Source organism: Spermophilus citellus (assembly GCF_964194105.1).
Source record: "Spermophilus citellus genome assembly, chromosome: 3".
In the NCBI taxonomy this organism is placed as follows: domain Eukaryota; kingdom Metazoa; phylum Chordata; class Mammalia; order Rodentia; family Sciuridae; genus Spermophilus; species Spermophilus citellus.
Window position 1 is genome coordinate 144,161,666 of NC_138184.1, and position 25,315 is coordinate 144,186,980.

General features: G+C 40.8%; 1 protein-coding gene across 2 annotated transcripts in view; it reads left to right on the plus strand.

Annotated features, from left to right (window-relative positions):
* Window positions 1-25,315, plus strand: part of JAZF1 (JAZF zinc finger 1) — a 328,459-nt gene that overhangs the window by 169,634 nt on the left and 133,510 nt on the right. For both annotated transcript variants that reach the window (XM_081283051.1, XM_081283052.1), the window contains exon 2: window positions 13,862-13,934. In XM_081283051.1, coding sequence (XP_081139177.1) covers window positions 13,862-13,934 — 73 coding nt within the window. The remainder of the gene's footprint in view (window positions 1-13,861; window positions 13,935-25,315) is intronic.

A 25,315-nucleotide genomic window follows, 5' to 3' on the forward strand; every position in this document is an offset into this window, starting at 1 on the left:
GTGATGGCAGTATTATCTTTACCTGTTATTAATGCTATCTGGGAACCATTGATGGTTCACAAATATACTGGCACAATGTAAATACAAAATGCTTTCAGACCAGACTGGCTGAAATAATAGTAATAGCTAAGATTTATTACCTATTTACCAGGTGCTAGGCACTGTGCTCTGGGCTGTATATAGCTAATCTTATTTAATCCCCTTAAGAACCTTGTAATGTGTAGGGGTTATGAGTCACTGTCTTCCCTATCAGAAAACAGACGTGGGCTGAGAAACTTCCTCAAGTCACCCCAAAAGTAGCAGATCATGCCAGTAACTGCCATAAAATCTTGCTTATCCAAAGAAATTAGAGCTTCATTGAAAAATATGTATCAGAAAGCCCAGAGTTGGCTTCCTAGAAATGCTTCTTCAGAAGCTAAGATTGCTTGGAGCCATGTGCCAGGTGCCAGATAATGGAAAGGGGCTAGGGACTTCCCCATGCCCAAATTCACACCATCAGCGAGATGGATCTGAGACACAGCTCAGCATGTGCCTCTACTCATTAACAAGTAGAATGAACACACAACCTGCACAGAATTAGGAGTCATCAATTCCAAAATGGCATATAACCTTTGACGTGTGAGCTTGAATGCTGTGCTTCTGGCTATTGTCTGGACCCAGATTTCCTCAGATCAGACTTGGACCCAAGAAAGCTATAACCAATATGTACTTGTTTCTGGTAGCTCTTAGGCAGAGGCATCATGTAACCCTGTGTCAAATGTTTAGCTCTTTCTATGTTTTGTTTTTAAGTTTTTTTTAAAAAGCAATGATTTGTCTTCCCTGGGAGATGAGAAGTAATGAAGATAATTCTTCTTGCCAAATCTAGATGAAACCAGCTTCCAAAATGCAACTGGGATGCGGCTGGTTATGGCCTGATTTGTCACTGAGGTGAATCGTAGCACAGGAAAAAACCACAGTGGTTCAGGCTAATCTTACAGAAAGTTCTGAAGCCCAGAACTCCAGTGATATAGGATTATAATTTTAGGAATACACTGAGAAGAAATCAATGACCAAATGGTTCCCAGGCAGGTATCTTATCAGAACGCCCGTACTGAATAGAGGAAGATTGCTCCCAACTTGGATTTGTTTTAAAAATATGCAAAGATACCAAATTGTGTACAAAATTACTAAGCCTAGCTCTTTCTGTACAGCAAGTGAAAGAGGGGAGAAATAACCAGGGCCTCAAGTAGAGCCTGAATTCTGTTTAAAAGATTTTGCTAGATATTGGATTTATATATATAACCCTTAATTCACTTTCAATAATTTGTTTCCAGAGTCACAACTGTGTTTTTAGATGGACGGTCCAGCAGGTGATGCAAACTGGCGTATTAAAATTCCCAAGCGGTTCTCCATCTCTCTTCTGCTTTTTGAGCCTTCTTAGTCTACAGTAGTAATTGTCAACTCCTGTTGCATATTAGAATCTTGGAGATGGATCCTGGGCATCAATCTTTTTGTCACCCAGGTGATACTAACATGCAGTTCTAATTAAGAACCATTGGTCTAAAGGCACTTGGTGGCACTGAAGCGGCTGAATCCAAATGAAGCGACCTTGCTGATGGAATCAGTAGGCATCAGATCAGGTCTTGGGCCCCTAGCACAGGAGTTTCTTCTCAGATTGGAGACCTATTCCAACTAGCTCACAGTTAGACCCCTGCCTGTCATCTCTTGAAAAGTCTGTCCGGGTTCTTGAGTCACAAAACATACAATGAGCAGTTCCTATATGTTAGCAGAAAAGCAGGTATTTTTACATTGGATCACTGTGATTACAGATCAATATAAGTCACATCCTGTAGAGTATGATCTATTTGAGAATTGGCACCATTTTTCATTTTTGTTTTGTCTTTTGGAGGGGGAGCTTCAATGCTTAGAACCAACACTTAACATATATATTTGACCTTCTATAAATATCATCGATTGTGGGCTATTTCCATCTTGATCATTTTCTAGGGCTGGGGATGTAACTCAGTGGTAAAGTTCTTGCCTAGCACGTTCAAGGCCCTGGGTTCAATTCCCAGGACCACAAAAACAAAAGAATAATGCATCTATCTTGATTATTGTGTGTATTCCTAATTGGGATTTACTATATCAACTTTTTCTCTTCTAGAATTCAAGCTTGTCCTAAATTTATCTTGTGGCCAAGGGAAAGGGAAGAAAATTCCTTTTGATTCACATAGGAAAGATGTCACAGTGTATGTAGGTTTCAGGTAAATGTGATTCAGTGTCAGAGCTGCCCTTTAAAGAAAAAGAATTTTTTTTTGGTGGGGAGGCAGGTGGGGGTGGAATGGGTTACAAGAAAAGAAGAGGAACAAATGGGAACAGATCTGCATTAATAAATATTCAGATTGAGCCTACTCTGATGTCAGTGTGTGTAGGTGGTGTTAGTACATGTAGTATCGGGTGATGGAAGTTGTGCATACTCTCATTTTTCACTTTAATTGCCTGCCTGAAAAGATCCTGACAGCTTCAAAGGTTACTGCTGGTTGCATTGTTCATAACTCAGAAGTAATCTGCATGTGCAATTTGCTTCATTATTGCCCACTAATAACTAATTCTGGAGAAAGTCTTAAAGCGACCAAAGGAGGCATAATTTGACATGATGGTTTTCTCCTCCTTTCTCCCATTCTTTAACCATTCCAGTGTACAGTTAGTCACAGATGCTAAGGTGATGTATGTGTGGTTTAATTCTGATTCTCTTTCCATGAGCTTTGTATGATAAACTCTTTGCTTTGTTGTTCTGGATTAAAAAAAAAAAAACCTGAAATATTTTGTGTTTCTTATGAGAGTTTTGGGTCCAGCAAAATAAACTAGCATTGTAGATTTGATTTGGCTTAATATAACTGAGAAGTTATTTGGTTTCAAATAACAATGGCTTATATAGAAGATAATTTATTTCTCTTACTTTCAAAAAGACTACAGATAATGAGTCCAGTAGTGGTATGGAGCTTTACATGATCAGTGCAGTTCAGAATCTGATTGAATTACTCTGTCATATGCGAGTTCTAGTTCCAGTTGTCTCCTAGCCAAAGTAGATGCAGGAGCTCCAGTCCTAAAGAAAGGGCTTTAAGGAGGCTTCCTTGAAGCTTGAAGGAGGCTTGAAGCCCTGTATCCTACTGGCCAGGACTTAGTCACATGGGTACACTTGGCTCAAGGAATGCTGGGAAATGTAGTCTTGATGTCAGCCAGGTATCTCAGTACTGTAAAGAAGAAGAAAATGACAGTTGGGCAACTTCCAGCAGTCCCTGCCATATTTACATGAGTTTTTAGATGCATAATTATGTCACTGATTATAAAATGAACATAATTCACAATAGTACAGATATTCATTTCAAAACTAAAGAACAGAGCAGTATCTACTAAGTGTAGTCCTCATTTCCATCCTCGGGTAAAAATACCGTCCTTCTCAACATTTTACAGATGTGAGAACCTGAGGCTTAAAGAAGTTACACAGCTAGTGTTGAACCAGACAGTTGGACTTGTGTGGCATGGCATTGTTACCTAAGCAAGACCAACAAGTATGGCAAGGTGGTTTTCAGTGAGAGGATGATTACCATGGTAAACCTTGGGGATTCAGGTACCATATCGCCAAACACTGAACTTGGAACTCATTTCAACTCCTTCCTTTTTTCCCCCAAGCTTGTATACCCAATCTTTGTATAATGTCCCATTCACTTGGTTTCAAATGCAGTACAATGTCAGGCTCTTCTTGTTCCTGCTTGGCCTACAAGGTTCTTAGTTCTTAGTTCTTAGCCAATAGTTGACTGAGTTACATGATAACCAAGTTTTTTTATCAGGGTAGTTGACTTTTACTGTGTGTCACTATTTTGTATGGAGGGGCATGCTCTGGTTCCACTGCCTGTTGGAATGTGTGGTATTACGATGGGAGCCTTTGGCACTTCAGTTCCTATCTGCATCGTGAGTCCTTTATCTCTCCTTTCTCTTAGGCTCTGACTTCTTGGTTCTGCAGAATGTCTTGCCACACATCAGAAGCAGACCCCACTTTCTTGTCTACCAAACCCTTTTCACTTTCAAGTTCTGTTCTTCTGGTAATGAGACACTCAGGTCTATAACATAAGAAAATCTTCTATTTCCATTTCTGCTTTCACCAAGTTCTGTATTTCTGTATCCCAGTTTCTCTCTCATCCTCCGTTTTCCTACCAGTTATTTTCTAACATACAGATCATCTCGGTTTATACCTTCCCCAACTCTTCATTGCTTAATAGGATTAAGACTGAACTCGGCATTTCCAATGCTTCTGTGTTGTGATCCACTGCATTTCAAGCCTCTTGAGGAGAAACCACACTGGATTTCTTGCCAGTCTCCACTCTTTCCTGCTTCTGCTCACCTGATCAAACCTTTTTTTTATTCACACTCACCATTTTCTCACTTTTTCTGACTGCAGATTAGTTCAAGACTTTTTTTAATATTTATTTTTTAGGTGTAGATGGACACAACACAATGCCTTTATTTTTATAAAATAAAAATGTGGTGCTGAGGATCAAACCCGGGTCCTGCCCGTGCTAGGCAAGCGCTCTGCCGCTGAGCCACAATCCCAGCCCAGTTCAAGACTCTTGTAAAATTTTCTTTAAAGAAGTTTCCCTGATTCCCAGAGAACATGTTTTATTTCTGGCACTGTTGGTATTTTTCTCTATTGCTACACATCATAGCCTATTTTGGATTATTGTTAACTGGGATTTGTATTCATCCATCTTGCTCCATTGTGATCCTACTGACAAAATTTTCCCTAAGCAATGAGCACATGGCAGGAACTTAGTCTATCCTTTTGGAAATAAGTCCAATTGCTTTGGTTGCCTTCTGACCAAGCTTCTTGATATAGACCACAGAACAGAAATAATCATCCAGAAGCAATAATTCATTCCTCGTAATAGTCATATAGCTCTCACAGCAGGGTTCTCCACCTTGGCACGATGACATTATAGGCCAGATGATTCTTTGGTGAGGCAGGGTTTTCCTGTGTGTGCACTGTAGGATGTTCAGTAGCATCCCCGCCCTCTGTCCACTAGATGCCACTGGCATCTAGGGAGCTCAGTGTCTGCAGACATTGTCCCCTGGAGCGGGGAGGGAATTGCTCACAGTTCACAACCCTGAAGTATCTCTGTTTTAGAACTAGGAATTTTGGCTCTTCATTTCTCCCACCTTTTCATGGTACCCAAAACTTCACCCCATGCTTTCAAACTTAAATGTCACACTTGATTTTCCCACCCTCGCCTATGAATGACTCTCTATGCTGTCTCCCTTAAAACTTTCCTTGGTCCCCACTCATCAGTAAAATATTCCCAGATCAGCACCATCTGTGCTCTTTCCCATGATTCTAAATTTTGAATCATTTTGAACATCTGTGCGTTTTTTTTCTCAGTATGTATACTGAAAGTCATTTTGCACATGGGTCTGTGCTCCTCTCCTGAGTCATTGCTGTGTGAGCTCAGTGCTTATCCTTGTGTCCCTCTCTGTTACTGCATGTCCAGGGCATTCATCTGGTTATTCATCATACATCATAGTGGGCACTAATTATTGACAGCCAGGACTTAGGATATATTGCTTCTAAGACCAACCTCCTTAAAGCCCTGTCAATTTGTTGAGGTAATAAGATAGATTTGAAAATAGTATATGGTAGAAGTAAAATATGGGCCAGGGCCTTGGAGGAAGGGTAGGATTTCTTTGAACAAACAAGACATTGTAAAAAGGCAGAAGGAGAGAAAGGCCCCCTTTCGATAAACAGATACTCCCAGCTTTAAGGGGGGAATTCCAGAGCCCTGTTTTCCTGCCTTTTCTTCTGTCACTTAGCCACACTCACCAGGAGCTGTCTTCTCTTATACATACCTGCATATGAACCCTTTCCATGAACCTGGGATGCTACTTTCTTGGCTTTTATATTACATGCTACTTGGATTCATCATTGGGTTCGTTTCTGGGGAAAACAGGCAAGCATACATGTGTACATGCACACACATCTGCACATACCTCTAGGATTAGAGGGGACCAAGCTTTGGCCTTACTCCAGTTTGAAAGAATTTTATTGTTGTTTAATCCCAGCACCCAGGTTTCTAGAGCTGCCAGATACACATGGGCAAGCTGTATTTTTCACAAAGATATGTAGCAGCCATGATGGTGTTTGGCCGGCTGTTATGATTTGGATGTGAGATGTCTCCCAAAAGCTTACGTGTGAGACAATGCAAGAATGTTCAGAGGAGAAATGGTTGAGTTTTGAGAGTCTTAACCCAATCAGTGAATTAATCCCCTGATAGGTATTAACAGTGGTAACTGAAGGCAGGTCGGGTGTGGCCAGAGGAAGTGGGCATAGGGGGTGTGCCTTTGGGGTATGGTGAGTAGAGTCTCTCTGCTTCCTGATCACTGTGTGAGCTGCCTCCCTCTGCTACAGTATTCCCCTATGATGTTCAGCCTCACCTCAATCCCTGAGGAATGGAGCTGGCTGTCTATGACTAAGACCCTGAAACCGTGAGCCCCAGAGAAACCCTTCAACCTCTACAATGGTTCTTGTCAGCTCTTTTAGTCACGGCAGTGAAAAAAAACTGAAACACAGGTGCTCTTGTCACAGGTAGCAAGATAAGAGCTTAGGTGGATCAAAAATGCCTTTTCACCACTGAGCAGTGTGCACTAGTATCATTTTCATAGATACAGGGCTACCCAACTCATACCTTGGGGAAAATGCAAGCAGTCGCCAAACCGTAGGAGCTTGGTGAGTTGGGAAAGAGTTAGCATCCTTGTCCACATAGTTCATTTCTGATAACTTTAACCCTCTGGCCATGCCAGAAATAGGGAAGGCTGCAGGTGCTCTGTTTGTTTGTAAGTCGGCCTCCTGGAGCATTGTCCAAACAGTTCTTGGTTGACTCATGTTTATTCATTCACTTGTGGCTGGAAAATTCAGGCTACAGATGTGAACATGAGTGCTTTTTTTAATAGATGGTGTTATATTGTGTTGCACGACGTCCCCGACTTTTTAGATATTTAACTCATAAAGTTTACGGCAACACTAAACTGCATCTGGATTTCACATTGAATTTGGGAAGGCAAGAATCTCACTGTAATTTGCACTGACTTCTCTGTAATGGAAATTATGGCTTGGGAGAAGTTTCAAATGACCTGTCTATAAACTAAGGAAAAGTTGATCTGTTCAAAGGCTGGTCACACGCAATTGTAGGATTTTTTTTTAAGGCCATTGCCAACAAATATTTGTTTCAGCAGCTGAAATAAACTAGTCATGAATAAAAAGTTGGTCTATGTAAATAGTTGGTTCAACAAATTCAGTCTTAAAAGTAGAGTGAAAGCGGGTAGGGATATAGCTCAGTTGGTAGAGTGCTTGCCTCAGCATGCACAAGGCCCCAGGTTCAATCCCCAGCACCACAAAAGAAGGAAAAAAAAGTGAAAGTTGCAACAGAACTCTCTGCTGGGCTTTTAATAAAGCCACAAAGATTACCTGTATGGAACCCAGTGCTGCAACTGGATGGTAGCAATGAGTTGACTTCACAGGATGATGAACTGCCTTTTTATTGGTCAGAATGCTGGCCTAACAGGACTTAGGATGCAGAGCTTCTTGTCCCAGGGCTGTCCATTCTGGATTGGTAAGGAGGCTTGTCACCTAACCTCCAGGGCCTCCATTTACTTGCCCTTTTTTTTTTTTTTTTTTTTTAATAGATTGAACCCAAGGGCACTCGACCACATCCACCCTTTTTTTTTAGATTTTAGAGACAAGGTCTAGCTGAATTGCTTAGGGCCTCACTAAGTTGCTGAGGCTGGCTTTGAACTTGTGATCCTCCTGCTTTCAGCCGCCTGAGCCGCTGGGATTATAGGCATGCGCCACCACACCCGGTTTACTTGCTCTTTTCCTTGTGTCCACTGACCACCACCTCCTCTCCCTCTTTTCTTCCCTGCCCTCCCCATTTGTTTGTCTTGGTGTCTCTTATTCACAGTCAAGACTTTTCCTCCAAAGTCTAGTGATCATCCCTTGTCTGTTCTTGGCTCATGTTAGACCCAGGCAATAAGAGCCTCTGGAAGGAAGCATGATGGAGCTTGTTGATTGTGGACTTAACTGTCTGAAGATCATTTAATTAAGGAATCACCAGATGTCAGCATCTGGCCATCTTTTTTCTGCTCCCATTTAAACTGAATCAGAGAAGAGTTCCGCTGATGGGCTGCCAGGGTTCTTGGGAGCAGTAGAGCCCGCACATTACCACTGTAATCCTGTGTTCAGCCCCGTACTCTCTCCTCTCACCTCCTGCACTGTATTTGGTGTCCTGCTTTGGTGTCCCTCCATCATCTACCTTTTAAGCATTGCCTCCTTGTCTCTTTCAGTCCTGATCCTTCTTTTTGTCTTTTACCCAAGCCGTCACCTCCAAGTCCAGAGCCACTCGAGGCCTTTGCTGAGGCCCTGGCCCTGGGTCTCCCCCACTGCAGCCACTTGACATTGGAACTTCATCTGCACGCTAGCTCTCTTCCTGTTTGGGTTTTCCATGTTCTAAAACACAGGCTGAAATAACTTTGCTATGTCTCCTTTCTGTTCTATCTTTGGTGAGTTTATTCTTTGTTTCCACATCTGCGAAGGCTTGAATGGTGAAGGGAACAAATGCCTTTGAGGAATCTGCCGTACTTAACCCAAAGTCTTCAATTTTCTCATAAGATGAATTGACCAGTGTGTATCTGCTCCATCTCCCACATGCCAGACACTGAGCTGAGGGCTGAAGAGAAACCAGTTCCTCACATCTGAAAAGTGTGACAGGGGAAAAGGACATTCCCAGGTAATGTCCCTTCAGTGGCACAAGTTCAGTGGTGGTGCTTGGAAATGTTGCCTAATAAGGAGGAAGGTGTGACAGACTCTACCCAGGATGCTGCAGAAGGCTACTCCTAACAAACTCTTAAGCCCTGCGGCTTTTCAATTTCAACAGCTGGAGGAAGCCTGCAGACTGTGCCCTTCACTTATTATTGGAATAACTGAGTGATTCCAAAGAAATGGGTGTATCCAGCCCAGATCTCCAAAATCACTCATCTGGCTGGGTGGATAATTGCCTCTCTAGGGCCTTCCCACCCACCTACATCCTCTCGGCCCCCTACGGTTGCCATACATACTTAGTAAAGAACTGGTGTCTGGAAGATATGGAATGGGAAGGCCTCTCAAGGGGCATGATGTCACATTTTCCCCTCACTGCTGCTTTTCAGCCTGAGATAACTTGTTTCTGGTAGAAGCCTTGTCAACTTTGCGGAGAGGCTGTGCAGCCTGTTAAATTGACTTCCTTAAATTGTAAGTAGTTTCAGGTATATAAAATATAAAATACAGCAAGGTACACCAGCCAGAGCACAGCCAAAGCCCATGGGCTCATTAATTAGCTTCAGCTGACCCAACAAAAAACTCCAATAGAGTTTACAGGCGAGCTTGAAGATAAAACTTCAAAAAAGGTGTTAGAAATATTGCAAACCTGGACCTTTGCTTGCCTTTGGCCTCCATGTTAGAGATGACAAAGTTGATGAATGTGGGTCTCATGGTTTTGAGCAAGGGAGTTGGTGGTGTTGGCCTTTCCTGAGTCGTATTGCTCTTCTAGTTCCTGTAGAAAAGGGCTCCATTCCTGGTTTCTGACAACTTACCAGTCCCCACCACCCCTAACCTTGAGAATCAATGGGAGGTAGAGCCCTGACAACTTGAGCCCTTGTAATTCAATTGAGCCTATCAAATCATGAGTCTCTAAGATCCCATGACCTATGGAAATCTTCTACTTTGTGTGCTGGCTCTAGTGTTAGATAGCTAAGTTCTTACCATGGAGCTGTACATTTGGAATATTACTCTGAGATTATAATATAAAAATCACACGTTGCCACCCACTTTAGAGATGCTCTTTTAGGAACTTTGAAGTAAGTTGATGGTTTTTATCACTTGAGTACTTCCAAAGACTTTTTAATAGTTGAACTGTTTTAACCTTCAATCAACTTAAGGTCTGAATATACAAGAGAGAGTGTGCAGGGCTGGGTGGGGGGGTGGCTGAAACGGAAATGGGGTCATAGTTCATCAGTACTGGGCTTGGCATTACCCTGCCCTGTTGGGAAAGTTTATCTTCCCGTCACTTGTTATTGATGTAGAAGTGGTAGTGTTATGTGTGGCTGTAGATGGCCACATTATAGAAATGGCCAAATTGCCAACTTAAGCATTGTCATGTGGCTACAAAAAAATTTAAGCATCTCTATCCACAGACCACTTATGTGGTTTTTGTATCTGGACAGTTGTAGCTGCTGTTCCAATTCTGGTTAGGACAGAAAAATATCTGGGAGGTGGTGTGCTATGAGCATTTGTTTCTTATTAGATTCTCAATTATAGGGACTTATCTGCAAAAATTTTCAAATGACTTGGCACACAGTAGAAGAAAACATTTTAATGATCATTAATATCCAGTAGATAGTTTCCAGTTTAACCTGATCGTGTTCCTTCTATCCTCATAATCCTCATGAGGAGGACATCATTGTGCAATACCTGAGGAAACCATCCTACCGCAAATTTCCTAGTCTCTTCCCTCTGCAGTCTTTTCCAGTACAAAGTGTATAGCTAGCATCAGACAGTTACGTTTGTCAGGGAAGGAGAAATAATGAAGGCAGCTATTATACTTTTACTGAATGCAAAGCATTCGGTAGTGTAATAAAACTCATAAAAATGGTGAGTCATGATCACCACGAAACAGCCAGCCAGGAAGTGAATGACGAAGCCCGTGTTTATTTGGGACCAGCAGCTGATGTGGGTCCTCCAGTAGCAGTTCACAGGCCTCTCCTGAGTTTTGGATGACAAGTGCCTTATCTCATTTTAAGAACTCAAAGTTTTAATGAATATTCTAAAGGCTGTCCAAGGAAATGTTTAATATGAGTGAGTTTAGGCCTGGGAGACATCCATCTATAATTTCTGGTTACAAACAAAACAGCAGAATTTCCATTATTAGGGAAAAAAGAGTCCTGCCCGAGGTACTTCCAGGTGGTCTTTTTGGTCATGGTGAAGGTAGCATTTCGAAGCTTTCAGAAGTCTGTCTCCCATTTATAATTTGATATGTGGGTATAAGCCTATCATAGGTTATAGAACGTGGTGAAGCACAGTTAGAAAACATTCGAAATCTTGTTTTGAAAATACAATTTTGCTAAACATTCTTGATTCTTTATGAAACAAGATGATGATGCAATTTGTGACTGTCTTGTGCCAAAATCATTTATTTGAATGGTTTACCTGAACATCAGAGAAGCGCGGAATTTTATATATAGTACTGTCTTCCTCTTTCCCAGCGAGGTACTAGAGCCTTTTCTGCATCAGTCAGTTTTTGCTTGAGGTAATCACATTATAAGAGGCAAAGATTTATTTTGGCTCATTGTTTCAAAGGTTTCAGTTTAGGCTCATTTGGTTCTGATGCTACATCATGGCAGAGAATGCATGGCAGAGAAAGTGGCTCCTCTGATGGCCAGGAAACAGGAGGGGCTGAGTTCCCAATAATCCCTTCAAGAGCATTCCCCAGTGACCTGGCCTCTTCCAACTAGGCCCTACCTCCTAAAGGTCCCCCCACCTCCTAGTAGCACCACAGGTTGTTGACCATGCCTTTAACACAAGGACCTTTGGGGAATATTCCAGATCCAAAAGATAACAAGCTTGAAGTAGAAAAGAAAAACATAAATGTATGCGTGCATATGTGCACACTAGTAAGAGAAATCAAAATCAAGGTAACTTAGAAAGGTAATATTTAAATATTTTAATAATCACATAATTTGAGAACAAAGGAAAGCATTAGAAGATGGTTTGTGGGAAAACTGTAGGTTGAAAATCAGTTACAGGAACAGACAAAAGTGAAAGGTATTATTAAAATGTTTATTGGCTTCTTAACACTTTACTCCTTCATATACATTTTTAGACTCAGACTTGTGCTCTTTTCCACTTGAAATACTAAACCTTATATAATTGTGTCTCACGCATCTCTTTTGAAGGAATGGATTTTAGTGAATTGAGTTTGGATCCCTGTCTCGAAAGCAAAGCTCCTGAATCCTTTATAACTAACCTTGAAATAGAACCATTTTGTGAGCACTTGAGAAATTTCCCACAAGGACATTTGCAATCATTGCCTTGTTCTCTCTCTCTCCTCTCTCTTCATTTTCATGTTTTTCGTCTCCAATCTCTCATTTCTTACCTCGTTAAGCACCTTGAAGACCTCACAGGATTGGAATGTCAGTCACCATTTGCACTCATGGCCTGCCCAGCATGCCAATGCGCCATTTCTCTGGACAAAGCACCTTTACTTGTTGAGCATGGTTCTAATGTCTCCTCTCTGAGTCTGTTCCTCTCAGAAAGGTGGATACAGCCAAGTTAGAAGATTGGAAGGGTTGTGTTTGCAAACTGTTATCCCTTGAAGAGTGGCTCCTTGTACTCAGAGCTGCTTGCCCTATGTCTAACCTGATTGAGGAGCAGCCTCAATTGCACAAGTCATCATGATAGGGGGAGAAAATGCTGAGTTACTGATCTGTTCTCATTTGCACTGCCAAAAACTCAAGACCCGACTTGATGGAGCCATTCAGGGAATCTTTGTCTCCTGTTTCAGTATTTGGCTTTTAAAGACTTGCAATGGCAGAGACCCAAAGGAAGCAGGATTTCTGAATAGTGTGTCTCCGAAATTCTTGGCATAGGAGAACGATAAAGTGAACGTGGGATTCTTAACTTTAACACTGAGAATAAAACTGTCTCTGCTGTCCAGTTTCTGCTGGGAGTCCGAAGCACTGTCAATGGCTTTCTCTGTCATCTTTTGCAGCCCATGTTCTCTGCCGCTGGGTCTGCTGCCTTCCCCCGTCACCTGTTAATGCACATGGGGGTTACTGCATGTATCTCACATCTACCACGTGCAGTAAACACTTCCTGTGCAAAGGTGCTTGAAACAACATCTGTCATGACATCAAAGGAAGTGTGACTGCCAAGTGCAGCTGGAGGACTTCTAATAATGCGGTGCTTTAGAGGAGGCTATAATGAAATCTGTGAACCGTCTGAGACTTTTTCTAAGCAAACAGCGTGTGGTCACCTTCTTCCCTTTGCTTCCTCCTTTTGTTATTATATAAACATTGCTTTGCATATATTTAGGCAATCATTTCTCCGTGTGAGAAGCTTGAGAACACGTTCCTGATTGTGAGAAGTACATTTTTTGGCACCGTGCTAAGAGAAGCGCCACTATGGAATGTCGCCATGAATTCTGCCTTTTTCAGTAGAAAACCCCTCTGGTGAATGTGCTGTTTGTTAACTCTGAACCCAGTGTGAGAGTTTCTGATTAAGAGTCTAGAAAAGTTATAATAAACTCATTATACATTTAAAAAGGAGAAGAGCTGCCCTCCAGAATATGAATCCAAACTCAAAAAAAGCATTCAGTGAACAAGAACAATGCTCAGTAGATTTTCAAATTGATGGAGCTTTCCAATGGAAACTAATTTGTTCCAGCATTGAAGTGGGCATAATTAACAGAGACTTTCTTTCTTAGGCCGATTAACCACCGAAAACCATGCCAACATTATAACTGTAAGCAGTGAAAACCAATATTTATGAGGGGGATTGTGCAAGGGTTTGGGTGACAGATGGGCATTTTATCACTGTTGATGTTTGGAATTCCCTTGAAAAGTAATGCAATATCTTGTTATTTATGAATGAATGAACAAATGATTGTGCTTTGCTGACTGGGTTTTCTTTAAAAAGACATATTCTAAATTAATCTCTTTCTCTGGATAGCCTCTATTACTTTATGTGTGGGAGCCTCATATATTCTGATGCAAAACCTGAAAAATTGTAATTGTGTTTTTATTGCAGATACAGATCCACGTGTTTTAGAAAAACAAGAATTACAGCAGCCAACCTATGTTGCCCTCAGTTACATTAATAGGTAAGCCATTTTCAGAATTTATAGCAACCTCATCTGCCACTTATTTACCTTTTAAATGCATATTTTTAGCAGTATAGGGCAACAATGATGCTTTCAATCTTAAAAATGTTTGCATGAGATTATTTTAAAGCAACTTCTATTTGGAGTTTTCTGTTCATCTGTTGGAGATGTAGAATTATAGTCCTGTGCATATGGCTAAAAACATGACTGATTTATAAGCTCATTCTGGAAGTATTTTGTATGCAGAGTTAGAATATGCTCTTTTGACTTCATAAGGCAATGTGGGAAATTAATGGATTTATGTTGGAGTGAACCTTTTAAATCCTGGGGTGAAGAGGTACTTTATGGATTCAAAACATGGTTAGAATATCAGAATATATCAGGATATAACAAATTGAAATAATTTAATTTCAGAAATTTAGTAGCAGCTCATCTTTTAGTAAAAACATTCTTAGCAACTAACCCCATCTGTGTAGAATAACATGAGTTTTTACTTAAACTGAACGTGTGAGCCCAACTTTAGGGAACAGTTTCAAAACTTGATATATCAGGTCTAAAAGAAGACTTAGTGTTTCAGCCAACTCAAATAATTAAGGAGACAGTAATTTTTTGGAGAGAACTTGAAATCACCTTAGGTTAAGAAAACACATACTCCCAAAGCGAAAAAGACAAAGTAAAAGCAAAACTAGTTTTTAATGAGAACAAGAAACTCTCTGCTCATAATTCAGCCCATGAATTTCTATTGATTGTCCCTTTTATATAAGGTGAGGAGTGTTTCCAGTCTCAGAGTTGTGGTTTAGAGCCTGGAGTGGAAAGTTGGGAATGAATTATCTGTACTGTTTGATTCGAGTGCCTTTTTAGGAAACTTGTTCAATTCTTGCCCAGACAGAGCTGTGACTTGGTCACCTGTGCTGTTTGAAGTTCTTCTATGAAGCATTTTTTCAAAAGGATGCATAATATAAACATCTATTTGCATATCTGATTTCCTCATCAGTATTCCCAAGAAATAACATAAGAGATCTATAGTTTTTCATTACCATGGTTTTAAAAATCGTATCAGATACAAATAAAGATGTGTATGGTTATCTGGGTTTCATCATGGAGCCTGCTTTATCATGGAGCCTGTGTTTTCAGCAATCAACAAGGGTTTTGAAAAGTCATATCTTAGGCTTATATTAATTTTTATTAGCCTACTAATATTGTGGGATAGATAAATAGGCATGTAGACTAATGATGATTTTGAATAGGACTTTTAATAGTGTGGCTATTGTGATTTGGGTAAATTGTCCCTTGTCTTATGTACGAATTTGTGCAATATTAAACCATACTGCTTATTGTTTCCAGTGGGTTTATTCAGGCCATGTCCAATCCAGAACATCACATTGGACCTGGACATTTTAATCCCTCCAGTCTCTTTTAATCTGACCCAGTCCTGGGATTGAAAATGATTTACCGAAGAGATGGTCCAGTTGTCCCATAGAATGTTCCCACCCTCTGCTTTGTTCTTTCCCCTTCAGGGTACCATTTGGTGGTTTCCTCTTTGTCCTATATTTGTTTTAAATGGCAAGTTAGACTTGATCTTGAACTGGATATTTTATTATATTTAGAGACCTGAGAAATAATGATAGAGTGAGTCTGAGCTGGTGGAGAAGTAGGCATATGTAGTGGGCCAGTAATTCACTAATGCCCTCTTGGTGAGGAGGACATGTGAAAGTTTGCCCGGATTACCAGCTGCTCACGCAGGATGCCTCTGTGGGGAGCGGGCACATTCCCAACATGGTACTCTCCACACAGTAGACACTCTAGTATTTGTCAATGGTAGATAAAAGCTGAGTAGAGAAAAGAGCCAAGCAACTGATGGCTGCAAGCCTGGCCATGGTGGAAAGATGTTCTGGGGTCTTCTGAACCTTTGATAAAAGAAGGGAAACACAGCAGTGTCAAAATCCAGATGAGCCAGTACAGATTTTAAAAAATAGTATTATGGGTTAGGTAGAATGAACAACAACATCAGCGAAGTTTGACAGGAATATCCTGAATATAGCAGAAAATAATACTTATGTTTTTAAAAAATTAAGTTGAATGAATAAGAGGTTCATTTTTTTCCTGAACCTCAGGGAAATAAATTCTAATTTTGCTGAGCAGTGAAGACGAAGAAATGATTAATATTGCTCTGTTCATATGTCTGTTAACCCCAATGGACATCTAGGCATCCCAAAATTGAGATGGAACTTTCTTTGGCAATGACATTGACTAATCATCAGAGAGAGATGGTCTTTAACAAGGAGCTCACGTTTTTTGGGTTATTTAAAAGAAGATGAAAGCAGTTGTAGAAATCATTGCCTTTATTTAACTATTTTAAATTGTTATATACTGTTTAACATAATGTTAAAAATCATATTTACAAGTAGAAAGAGAAAGTCTTTGATTCCCTTAAAAGCAGGTCTGTTCGGTGAATGACTTTATGGAAATCGGCTGGATATTGGCTGGATTTTGGATTTTACATTCAATCTGCTGCAGTACTATATCAGATAACCTCTGGCAAATCTCATTGTACACTTGTGAGAAAATGGGGGGAGGGGCAAATGACAATACCCAGGGGTCAGTGGGGTCAAACTTGCACAGGTAGGCTCCAGAATCTAATTGCCATATAGCTAGACCTGTTGAGATATTGGAAGTATTCATTAGGAAAGTAGGAGGAGAATTTGGAAGACTAACATTGGAAAAGTTAGGACAGATATAAAAATAATACAGAATAATTACCATGTCCTCAATAACTGGAGGTTAGCAGCTTAATAGGATCAAACAATAGAAACAGCAGAAGCTAAAAGACAGTGAGAAGAGCAGGAATTCCTGTTAGATCACTACCACGGAATTGGGTTGAGCATACCCAGTGAATCCTAGCATATGCCTCAGGGCCCATGGGGAAGGGAACCTTCACATCTGCAGCCAATAGGAAAGAAAGGGTGGAACACAGGGAGCACACAGGAGGCCATCCTCCACCATGACTCGCCTGCAAGGCAGGGGACAGGTGACTGCAGGGAGAAGTCAGGTGAGTCTCCTCAAAAAGCTTGCTAAGAAGCAAAGGCTACCCCTGGTGGTTCCTTCAAACTGTTATTAAAGTAGTTCTGGTAGCCATACTGAGGTGACAAGGTAGCTTATTAATAACTTGTGACTCCCCAGAAATAGATAACTAAAAAAGGATAACATACATGACCAAGGCTCTAAATTATACTGTGATTTCAAAATGTTTTTATTAAATAACATGAATTAGTTTGCAAATAACTCCAATTCATTTAAACCTTAATGTTTAAAATATATATAGCATTTTATATAAGATGTAAAGAATTATCATGCCCAGTAAATTGCTGCCTTCTTACATTCAACCCTTACCATTTACTGCTTAATAAATTTTTCTTATAACTATACTATAGCTCTACTCTAATTCTCTTTGTCGGACCCCTGCACTGTTTGGTGCAGTAATTATAGATTTCACCTCTAAAAATGTTTTTACTTGGCTTAATGTTTGCTCTTAAAGTTAGACATCAAATTCTAAAGTGTTTTATAGAAAAGTATTTCCAAGAAATAATCAATAGCCCTCCCCTACACACACACACACACACACACACACACACACACACACACACACATACACACACATACACACACATACACACACACCCTACCTCTTTTACTTGCAGTAGGATACTGAGATCATTAAGGTTGGGAAATCATGAATTAAATGTCTCCTCCCCTCTGCTTGATAAGCCTTTTATATCTCTAAAGGGGGCAATATAATTCTAACATGTACCTGATCCCAGGGTGCTTTTTGTTGAAGCACTAATGGAACTAGTGTTCTGGACACATTACTCCAGCAACCCTGAATTATATCACTTCCACCACCCTCCCCAGTTTCCTCAAGGAACCCTGAAGTCTTTTATGCAGATGGCTTTGTATTTTTTTATTTTTTTCTGATTCAAATTGCAGAATTCTTTTTTCTCATAGTCACCTGGGAAGGAGGCACTGGCTTGATCACCTTCTCTTGCACCTCTTTTAATGGTGATCCATCTACTTCTCATACACTGATCAGACATCGAATTGCCTTCTATTAAAAACGAAGATTTTTCCCTCAAAAACCATCTCTGCTTTTTCCACACCTCCATGTTATTTTCCTTTTAGTTCAGAAGTAGAACAATGCAGTGGTTTAGGGTAAGCAGTGGAATTAGACTGTTTAGGTTAAAGTCCCATCTGCTCTCCAAGCTGTGTGACAGAGTTGGCAAGTCTTAGCTTCCGTTTCCTCATCTCTAATAATACCTCCCTAATTGTGAATATTTAATCAGTTGGTGCATATAAAGCACTTGTTCTGCACCTGTGACATAGTCAGTGCTATGTTAAAAAAAAAAAATCTTTTTATTCTCTATATTCTGCTCCAGGTAAGTCCCCTTTCACTACCAAGTTGCTGATTGGAGGAACACCTGGAGGGGAAGTATTGCTTTGGAATATGACCAGAACAGTTTCCACCAGGAAGGAAGTTCCTTGAGAACAGACATCTCCCATCTGCCCTAACTGTGTGTCAGACCCCAGAACAGTGTCTGGCTCATTGTAGAGCCTCATTAAATATTTACCAAAGAACTGAGAAAACTTGTTTGATTCTAAGGATCATAGGGATACTTTCATGAAACATCTAGGAGCCTCTACCCAGGTGTTAAAAGACCTATTTCCTTATAATATAACTTTATTATGAATGAAAATCAATACTATACACTTTTATTCAGCATTTACCTGGCCTGCAGCATAAAAAAATGTACTCGGTGATGGCTATTACTAGTTGTCCTACCACAAATAACTAGGCAACTGTAGGAGATAGTGGTTTTTAGGCTCCAGGTAATAGGTAGTAGAGGATTACAATTCCCCAAGAAAAATGAAGTTTAGGAGGCAAGAGCCACCAGTCACCCAGCTCTCGCCATCTGAGGAAGGTGTCCTCACTGTGGCCCAGTGAACAGAGCCCAAGCAGACCATGACAGTGTCTCTGCTGAGGAGGTCAAGGAGGCAGAACCCGGGTTGGGGCAGCTAAGGCTACTGTAATTGTGTGTGTGTTTCTGTATGTACATGTATTGGAGCAGGAAAGGAAGACTGGAGGTAAGGGAGCTGTTCAGATTTCCAGAAGTCCATGATTGAGTGTCAAAGAAAAGCTGCAACAAGGTTGGGAATGGAATAAAGGGACCCTGTGGCTGGAAGTTTCCCACATGGAGACTTTGTTAGAACCCTAGTCTTCTGATTGATAAATCAGAAAGACAACAGAGTAGAAATAAGGACTTTGTTCTAGAATATGACTTGTTCTAGAGGTACCCCAACAACATTTAAAACCAAACCTCCATCAGATCCTCAGAGGAGATAGAATTTGGGGGTGAGTCCTGACAAGTTAGTCTGAAACATTCGGGGTCTCATAAAGTATAAATCTAAGCCAACACAAGCTCGGTATAATCAGCCTGTACTGAACTGCCTATTGAAACAAAACTCCATATGCTTCAGAATGAATTAGGTTCCACACTAATATACAACAAAACTGCAAGACCTGACGGAAACAGGAGAATCTTCTCTTAGACGAGATAAAGCAGTCAATAGAGACCTTCCCTGGCATGGCCTAGATGTTGGATTTGGGGAAACAAAGACTTGAAAGCAGCCATTAGAAATGTGTTCAAGGATTTAAAGTAAAATCTGTATAAGAGGTTGTTTTGAATGAAAATAAAATCAGTCTGGATGCCTTTTTTTTCCCCCTCCTACCAGAATGTGAACTATTTAATGAAAGCTTTCTTCCTCTTTCCCACTTTTCTTCCACTCCAAAACCTCGCCTAATCCTCCCAAACTCTCACTCTTGCTGTTTCAGTTGGACTCATTTTTGCCAGATTATAGTCAGTCATAGCCTCATAAAAAACGCTGTAATTAGCAGAGCTTGTACTGGCCTTCTATTTTATACAAACAAGCCTGAAGCGTTTGATTTTGTTTTAAAATCTAAAAGCAGTGGGTTTTTTTTTCTTTTTTCACGAAACCACCTGTTTATGGTCTTCTGAGAGCAGTCATTTATTACAGTACCAAACACACTTTCCTATTTTCCTCCTTTGTCTACTGAATCTGCGCACCCCAGACTGAAGTTTGTGGCCTAATGCACACCATAAACATGTTGCATGCTGTTAGGTCTCAAACACCAGACACTGTGCTACTATTTTCTTCGTCTATGTTTTTATGGACATCAGTTGAAACAAAGCTGAGATGGCTGCCTGCCAGGTTTTCCTCGTAATATCTCTAACCTGACTTGGCCTGCTCATTGTGTTCTGCAAAGACCATATACTCTTGAGGGGAACTGGGAAGCTAGAAAGAGCTCTTGTGTGACATTTTGGCTTGCTCCAACATAATTAGGTTGTATTGCTGGCACAGAACACGTGGTAGGAGAGGTGAGTGATTCACTTGTTAGACACTTGCCCTCTTAGTCTATGGTTTGTTCCTGGGGCAATGTATGTGTCAAGCAAGTTACTTATACAACTTAAATTGCTTTTTTTTTTTTTTTTTTTGGTACCAGGGATTGAATCATCGCCCCCCCCCCAATTTTTTATTTTTTATTTTGAGACAGAGTTTTGGTAAGTTGCTTAGGGACATAATGCCACTTATGGTTCACACATCGATATTTGTGGCTCATCTTATGTGTCTTTGAGACAATTTCAAAGCTACGATACATTTTTTCCAAAATCTTTAAATTTATTGCAGGCAAGTAACAATCCCATGATGCTAAAATAATCTAGAACAGAATTTGGTTTCCTCCCCCCCCCCCCCCCCCCGTATAGAAACCCATTTTTTGGAGTTTACCATAATACATAGCAGTTCCTGCTTAGGAGACTGATTTCCCCACTGACAGTCTCCAGTGCTACACACACGCACGCACGCACGCACGCACGCACGTGCACGCGCACATATACATGGCGGTAGAGTGTATTTTGTACATGCATGGAATATAACCCATTCTAATTAGGATCCCATTCTTGTGGGATCCCATTCTAATTGGATACATAATGTGGAATTTCACTGATCATGTATTCATATATGAACATAGGAAAGTTATATCTGATTCATTTTACTGTCTTTCCTAGTCCCATCTCCCCTTCCTTCCCTTCATTCCCCTTTGTCTAGTCCAACAAATTTCTATTCTTCCCCTCACTACCCTCCCTTGTTGTGGGTTAGCATCCACATTTCAGAGAACATTTGGCCTTTGGTTTTTTGAGACTGGCTTATTTCACTTAGCATGATATTCTCCAGCTCCATCCATTCACTAGCAAATGCCATAATTTCATTCTTGATGGCTGAATAGTATTTCATTATAAATATATAGTTTATTTATCCATCCGTCTGTTGAAGGGCACCTAAGTTGATTCCCTTCCCATTTCTGATCATAGGTGATGGTGGTATCTTAAGACCTTGCCCTCCTTGGCCTATTGTGGTTGGACACTTTGTTTCTGAAAACTCTCCCCACTTAGGCCCATTATCTCCTCTATCCTGATTCTTATTCTTCCTCTTTGCCTCACACTGGCTTCTCCCTAAATCTTGCCTCTAGTGCGTTGCTTTTGTCTGTATTTGTTCCATGACCTTAGCTATCACCTAGAGAGGATCCCTGACTTCCTAATCCCAGGTTTCCTCCAACCCGCTTTCCTAGCTGTACCACTCTGAGTACAGGAATGTTCCATACAGTCTCCATTTATCCAGGGCCTGACTGTTGTTTCACATCTGCTCCATAATGGCTCCTCTTTCTTGGATTCATAATGTTTACTGGTACCCACCTATTTCCAGGTAGAATGGAGTCCATTGTCTATTGCTTTCCCTCACCCCCATTTCTAGTAATTAGGCAGCAGCTCCTAACATCTGCACCCTCATCTCTTGAATGCTTCCCTGTCTGCTGTCTACCCTTGAAGCTCCAACTTCCTGTTCTGAATTGTCCCAAGGGTTCACTAATCTCCCTTTCTGCCTCCAGTGTCTTCACTGCAACCCTGACTAACTACCAGTTTCCATCAAAAGATCTGTCAAAAGAATCTTTGTCAGCTCCGTGTTCAAAACCTTCTGTGTGTTGCCCTCTGCTGTGGTGTTCTTCCTTATCCTGCCACTCTCTACTGGCTGTGGTCATCCTATACATCAAGGTTAACCTAAACACTGCCTATTTTATGCAGGTTCCCCAACCTAGGAATGAGTCATTGAAACCTTTAGGTTCTTTTTTTTTTTTTTTTTTTTGTAGTTGTCAATGGATCTTTTAATATATTTATATGCAATGCTGAAAATCGGAAAATCGAACCCTGTGCTTCACACCCGCTAGGCAAGCGCTCTATGAGCTTCGTCCCCAGCTCCTAAATCTTCGGGTTCTTTTCCCAAAACTATAGCATTAATACAACTTGCTAAGACTATTGAATGATATAGATTTTTTAATTACATACAATATATTTAAGATCAGCAGCTTCTCTCTCCAACCCCCTACCAAGCTTTCTACACCAAGTTAATAAATGTCATGTCATGGTGGGCGTCCCTCCACATTCTTCCCCAGGTGTAGACATGTATATAGGGATTTTATTTGTTGTGACCTTAGCTTTCATAAGTATTGGAGCCTGAAATAAATGTGTATGATATGTATTATACACACGTATTTCTTTTGCTTTTCATTTAACATCTTTACAGGTCAATAGAGATCTAATGCATTCTAAGGTATGGATGTCTAATGATTTATTCTGCCATCTGCTCTTGACTGGTGAATATTCAGACAGACCCCAGGTTGGTGTGTGTGGGTTTGTGTTCTTCACCGCTAAGAACAATGCTCAGTGTAGATGTTTATTCTCCAGGCCAATATTCTTTCCCTGTCTATCAACAGTATAAAATCCAAATTGGGTTGCCTCCCTCTCCTGCCATTGGCTTCCTATGGAATAAAAGTGAAATTCCTTACAGTAGCCAGCATGCTCTTGTGCTCCGGGTCACCTCTTACTAGCAGCCCCAGCCAGAGCCACAGCTCCTGCCACTTGTGCACAGCAAGCTCATGTCTGTCCCAAAGCTCTGCTTCTTGCGAGGGCACTTTCCAGAGCTTCACAGAATTCGCTTACTCCCCTTCTCTGTGTCTGGTCAGATGTCCCCTACTTGGTAGACTTTCCCTAGTTTCAGAAATAGCATCCTATTACCTGCCTCTGGGCCTGCACTCTGCTTTATTATTCATAGCACTTATCATTACCTAAAATCACAGGCTTATTTAATTGGTATGTCGTTGAGTGTCTGTTAGCCCCATTAGATCATGAGCTCCATGGCGCAGAGACTTTGACCATCTTGGTCATCACTATTATCCTCGGTTCCTATAAGTGTTACATAGTAGGTGCTCAGTAAATATATTTTTAATAATTGCATAAGTGGTAGTCAGTTTTGTGTGTTATTGTTGCCCTCCCATTATGTGTCTTACTCATCTCTTTCCTGCCTCTTCACACCTGACAGTGATGGCAAATACTTTGCACATGGTATAAAATTACAAAGTAGCAAATTATAACATAAGAGATGACCTTGGAGATCTCCCCCTCCGCCCTCACCATACACATTTACAAAATGACTCAAGGCGCTACACCTCTCTTATTTCACTTGGAAATTCAGATTGCTGGCAGTAATCTACTTGATTTATCGTTTTCCCCTTATGTGTGGCACCTCGGAGTTAATTAAGAAGACCATGAATCTTCCCTCTGTGCCTATAGTGCATTCCCATTTGCTGAGTACTCTCATATTGCTGAGACTGTTGATTTGGGACTCAAGTTGAAACATTACTTAATTTTCTCACATTGAGGTTCATTATGCTGAGCCTAAAGACTCGTCCAGCCTGTAAAGGTCCTCTCATTGGCAATCTTAAAATACTTCCGTGTTCCCAGTTTCTAAATAACTTGTTCTCATTTCCTCCACCATGGCCAAGACCTTGGTCATAGGCTCAGAGCCATGCAGCTAAGCCAGCTGCATGTCCCCTGCAAGACCTCCAGGTCCTCAGCTAAAGTGCAGGCTCCACATCTCTGGCCTATGCATAGGTGGATTCCAGCAGTAGCAATCTGGACTTAGGACATCCACAGACATGTTGTCCCAAACAACAGGCAAAGCCACCTAGCAGTTGGCAGTCAAGACATAAGAAAGCAGTAACCTAAACTCCTTGAAAGATAAATTTTTATTGAAATTGCATTTCCTCCTCCTTTAACATGACATTCAGAAAAATTTCTTATTCTATCATTTATCCTCTCTTAATTGAGCACCTTCTATGTGCAGGGGCCTAGGCAATGCTTTGTCATTAGTCCTCACAGTGACCCTGCATCCAGAGTGCTCATCTCTCTTTTATACCTAAGAAAATAGATTCTCAGGAGGTTGTGGGCCTCTTCACCTTTTCTGTTCCTTGGGCCCCTTTGGCAAACTGGTAAAATGTTTGCACTGCTTCCCAAAATGTTATAATTCATGAACTAAAATGGGATTACAGAGAAAACCAATTCATTAAAATGCAATTGTCAAAATATCAGAGTTACTAATGTGTGATTTAGAAACACCTGTGCTTATTGATTAAGGCCTCAAGTAAGAAAGCGTAGGTCCTGTGTTCAGAGTGCCCATAATTTCCCATTAGTGCTGAATATAAATGTTTTGAGACATCTGCTACTATTGAACTGATCTCAGAACATCTGAGTGACTTCTACAGGGGCAAAATACTGCAGTTAGCATAGATACCATTAAAACACTGATCTCATATATTCATGACAAAGAAATGCTACCATTCAGTTATTGGTTAAGAGTGTCCAAGTGAGGGGTCATTTTGTAAGTAGTAAAGCTTTTAGAGGTTTTCAATGCAAATTTGCATGATTCCAAGGTCTTTGTCCCCCCCCCCCTTGGATATCATAGTGCCACCCCATACCAACACCTTGCCTTCTAGAACATTTCCTACATATTTTATGCATCATTACTCTCTCCTGTAGGATAGCCCATGGCAGAAGCCATAATAAAAACTGAAATGGGTATAATTGTTCCTATTTTATAAAGAGCTTTTGCAGATACTTCCACATACTTGGTTTCTTATGAAATCACACATTCTCTCAACTGAGCCATGATTCTACTTGAACAGATTGCTCTTAATCTATTCCCCCCGCCCACAAAGATCAGAGAAATTCAGTGACTTGCTCAAGTTCACACAGCTAGTAAATGACAAACTTGAGATCTGAACTCCCAAATCTTTTCCTTGTATATCCCTGTTCTTATCACTATTCTGACTTTCCCAGGCACTTGGGTCAAAAGATGTTAGATGACTTCTCTCAATCCTGTATGGAATGGAGACAAGGCTAAGATAAGGCCCAGGTCTCCTA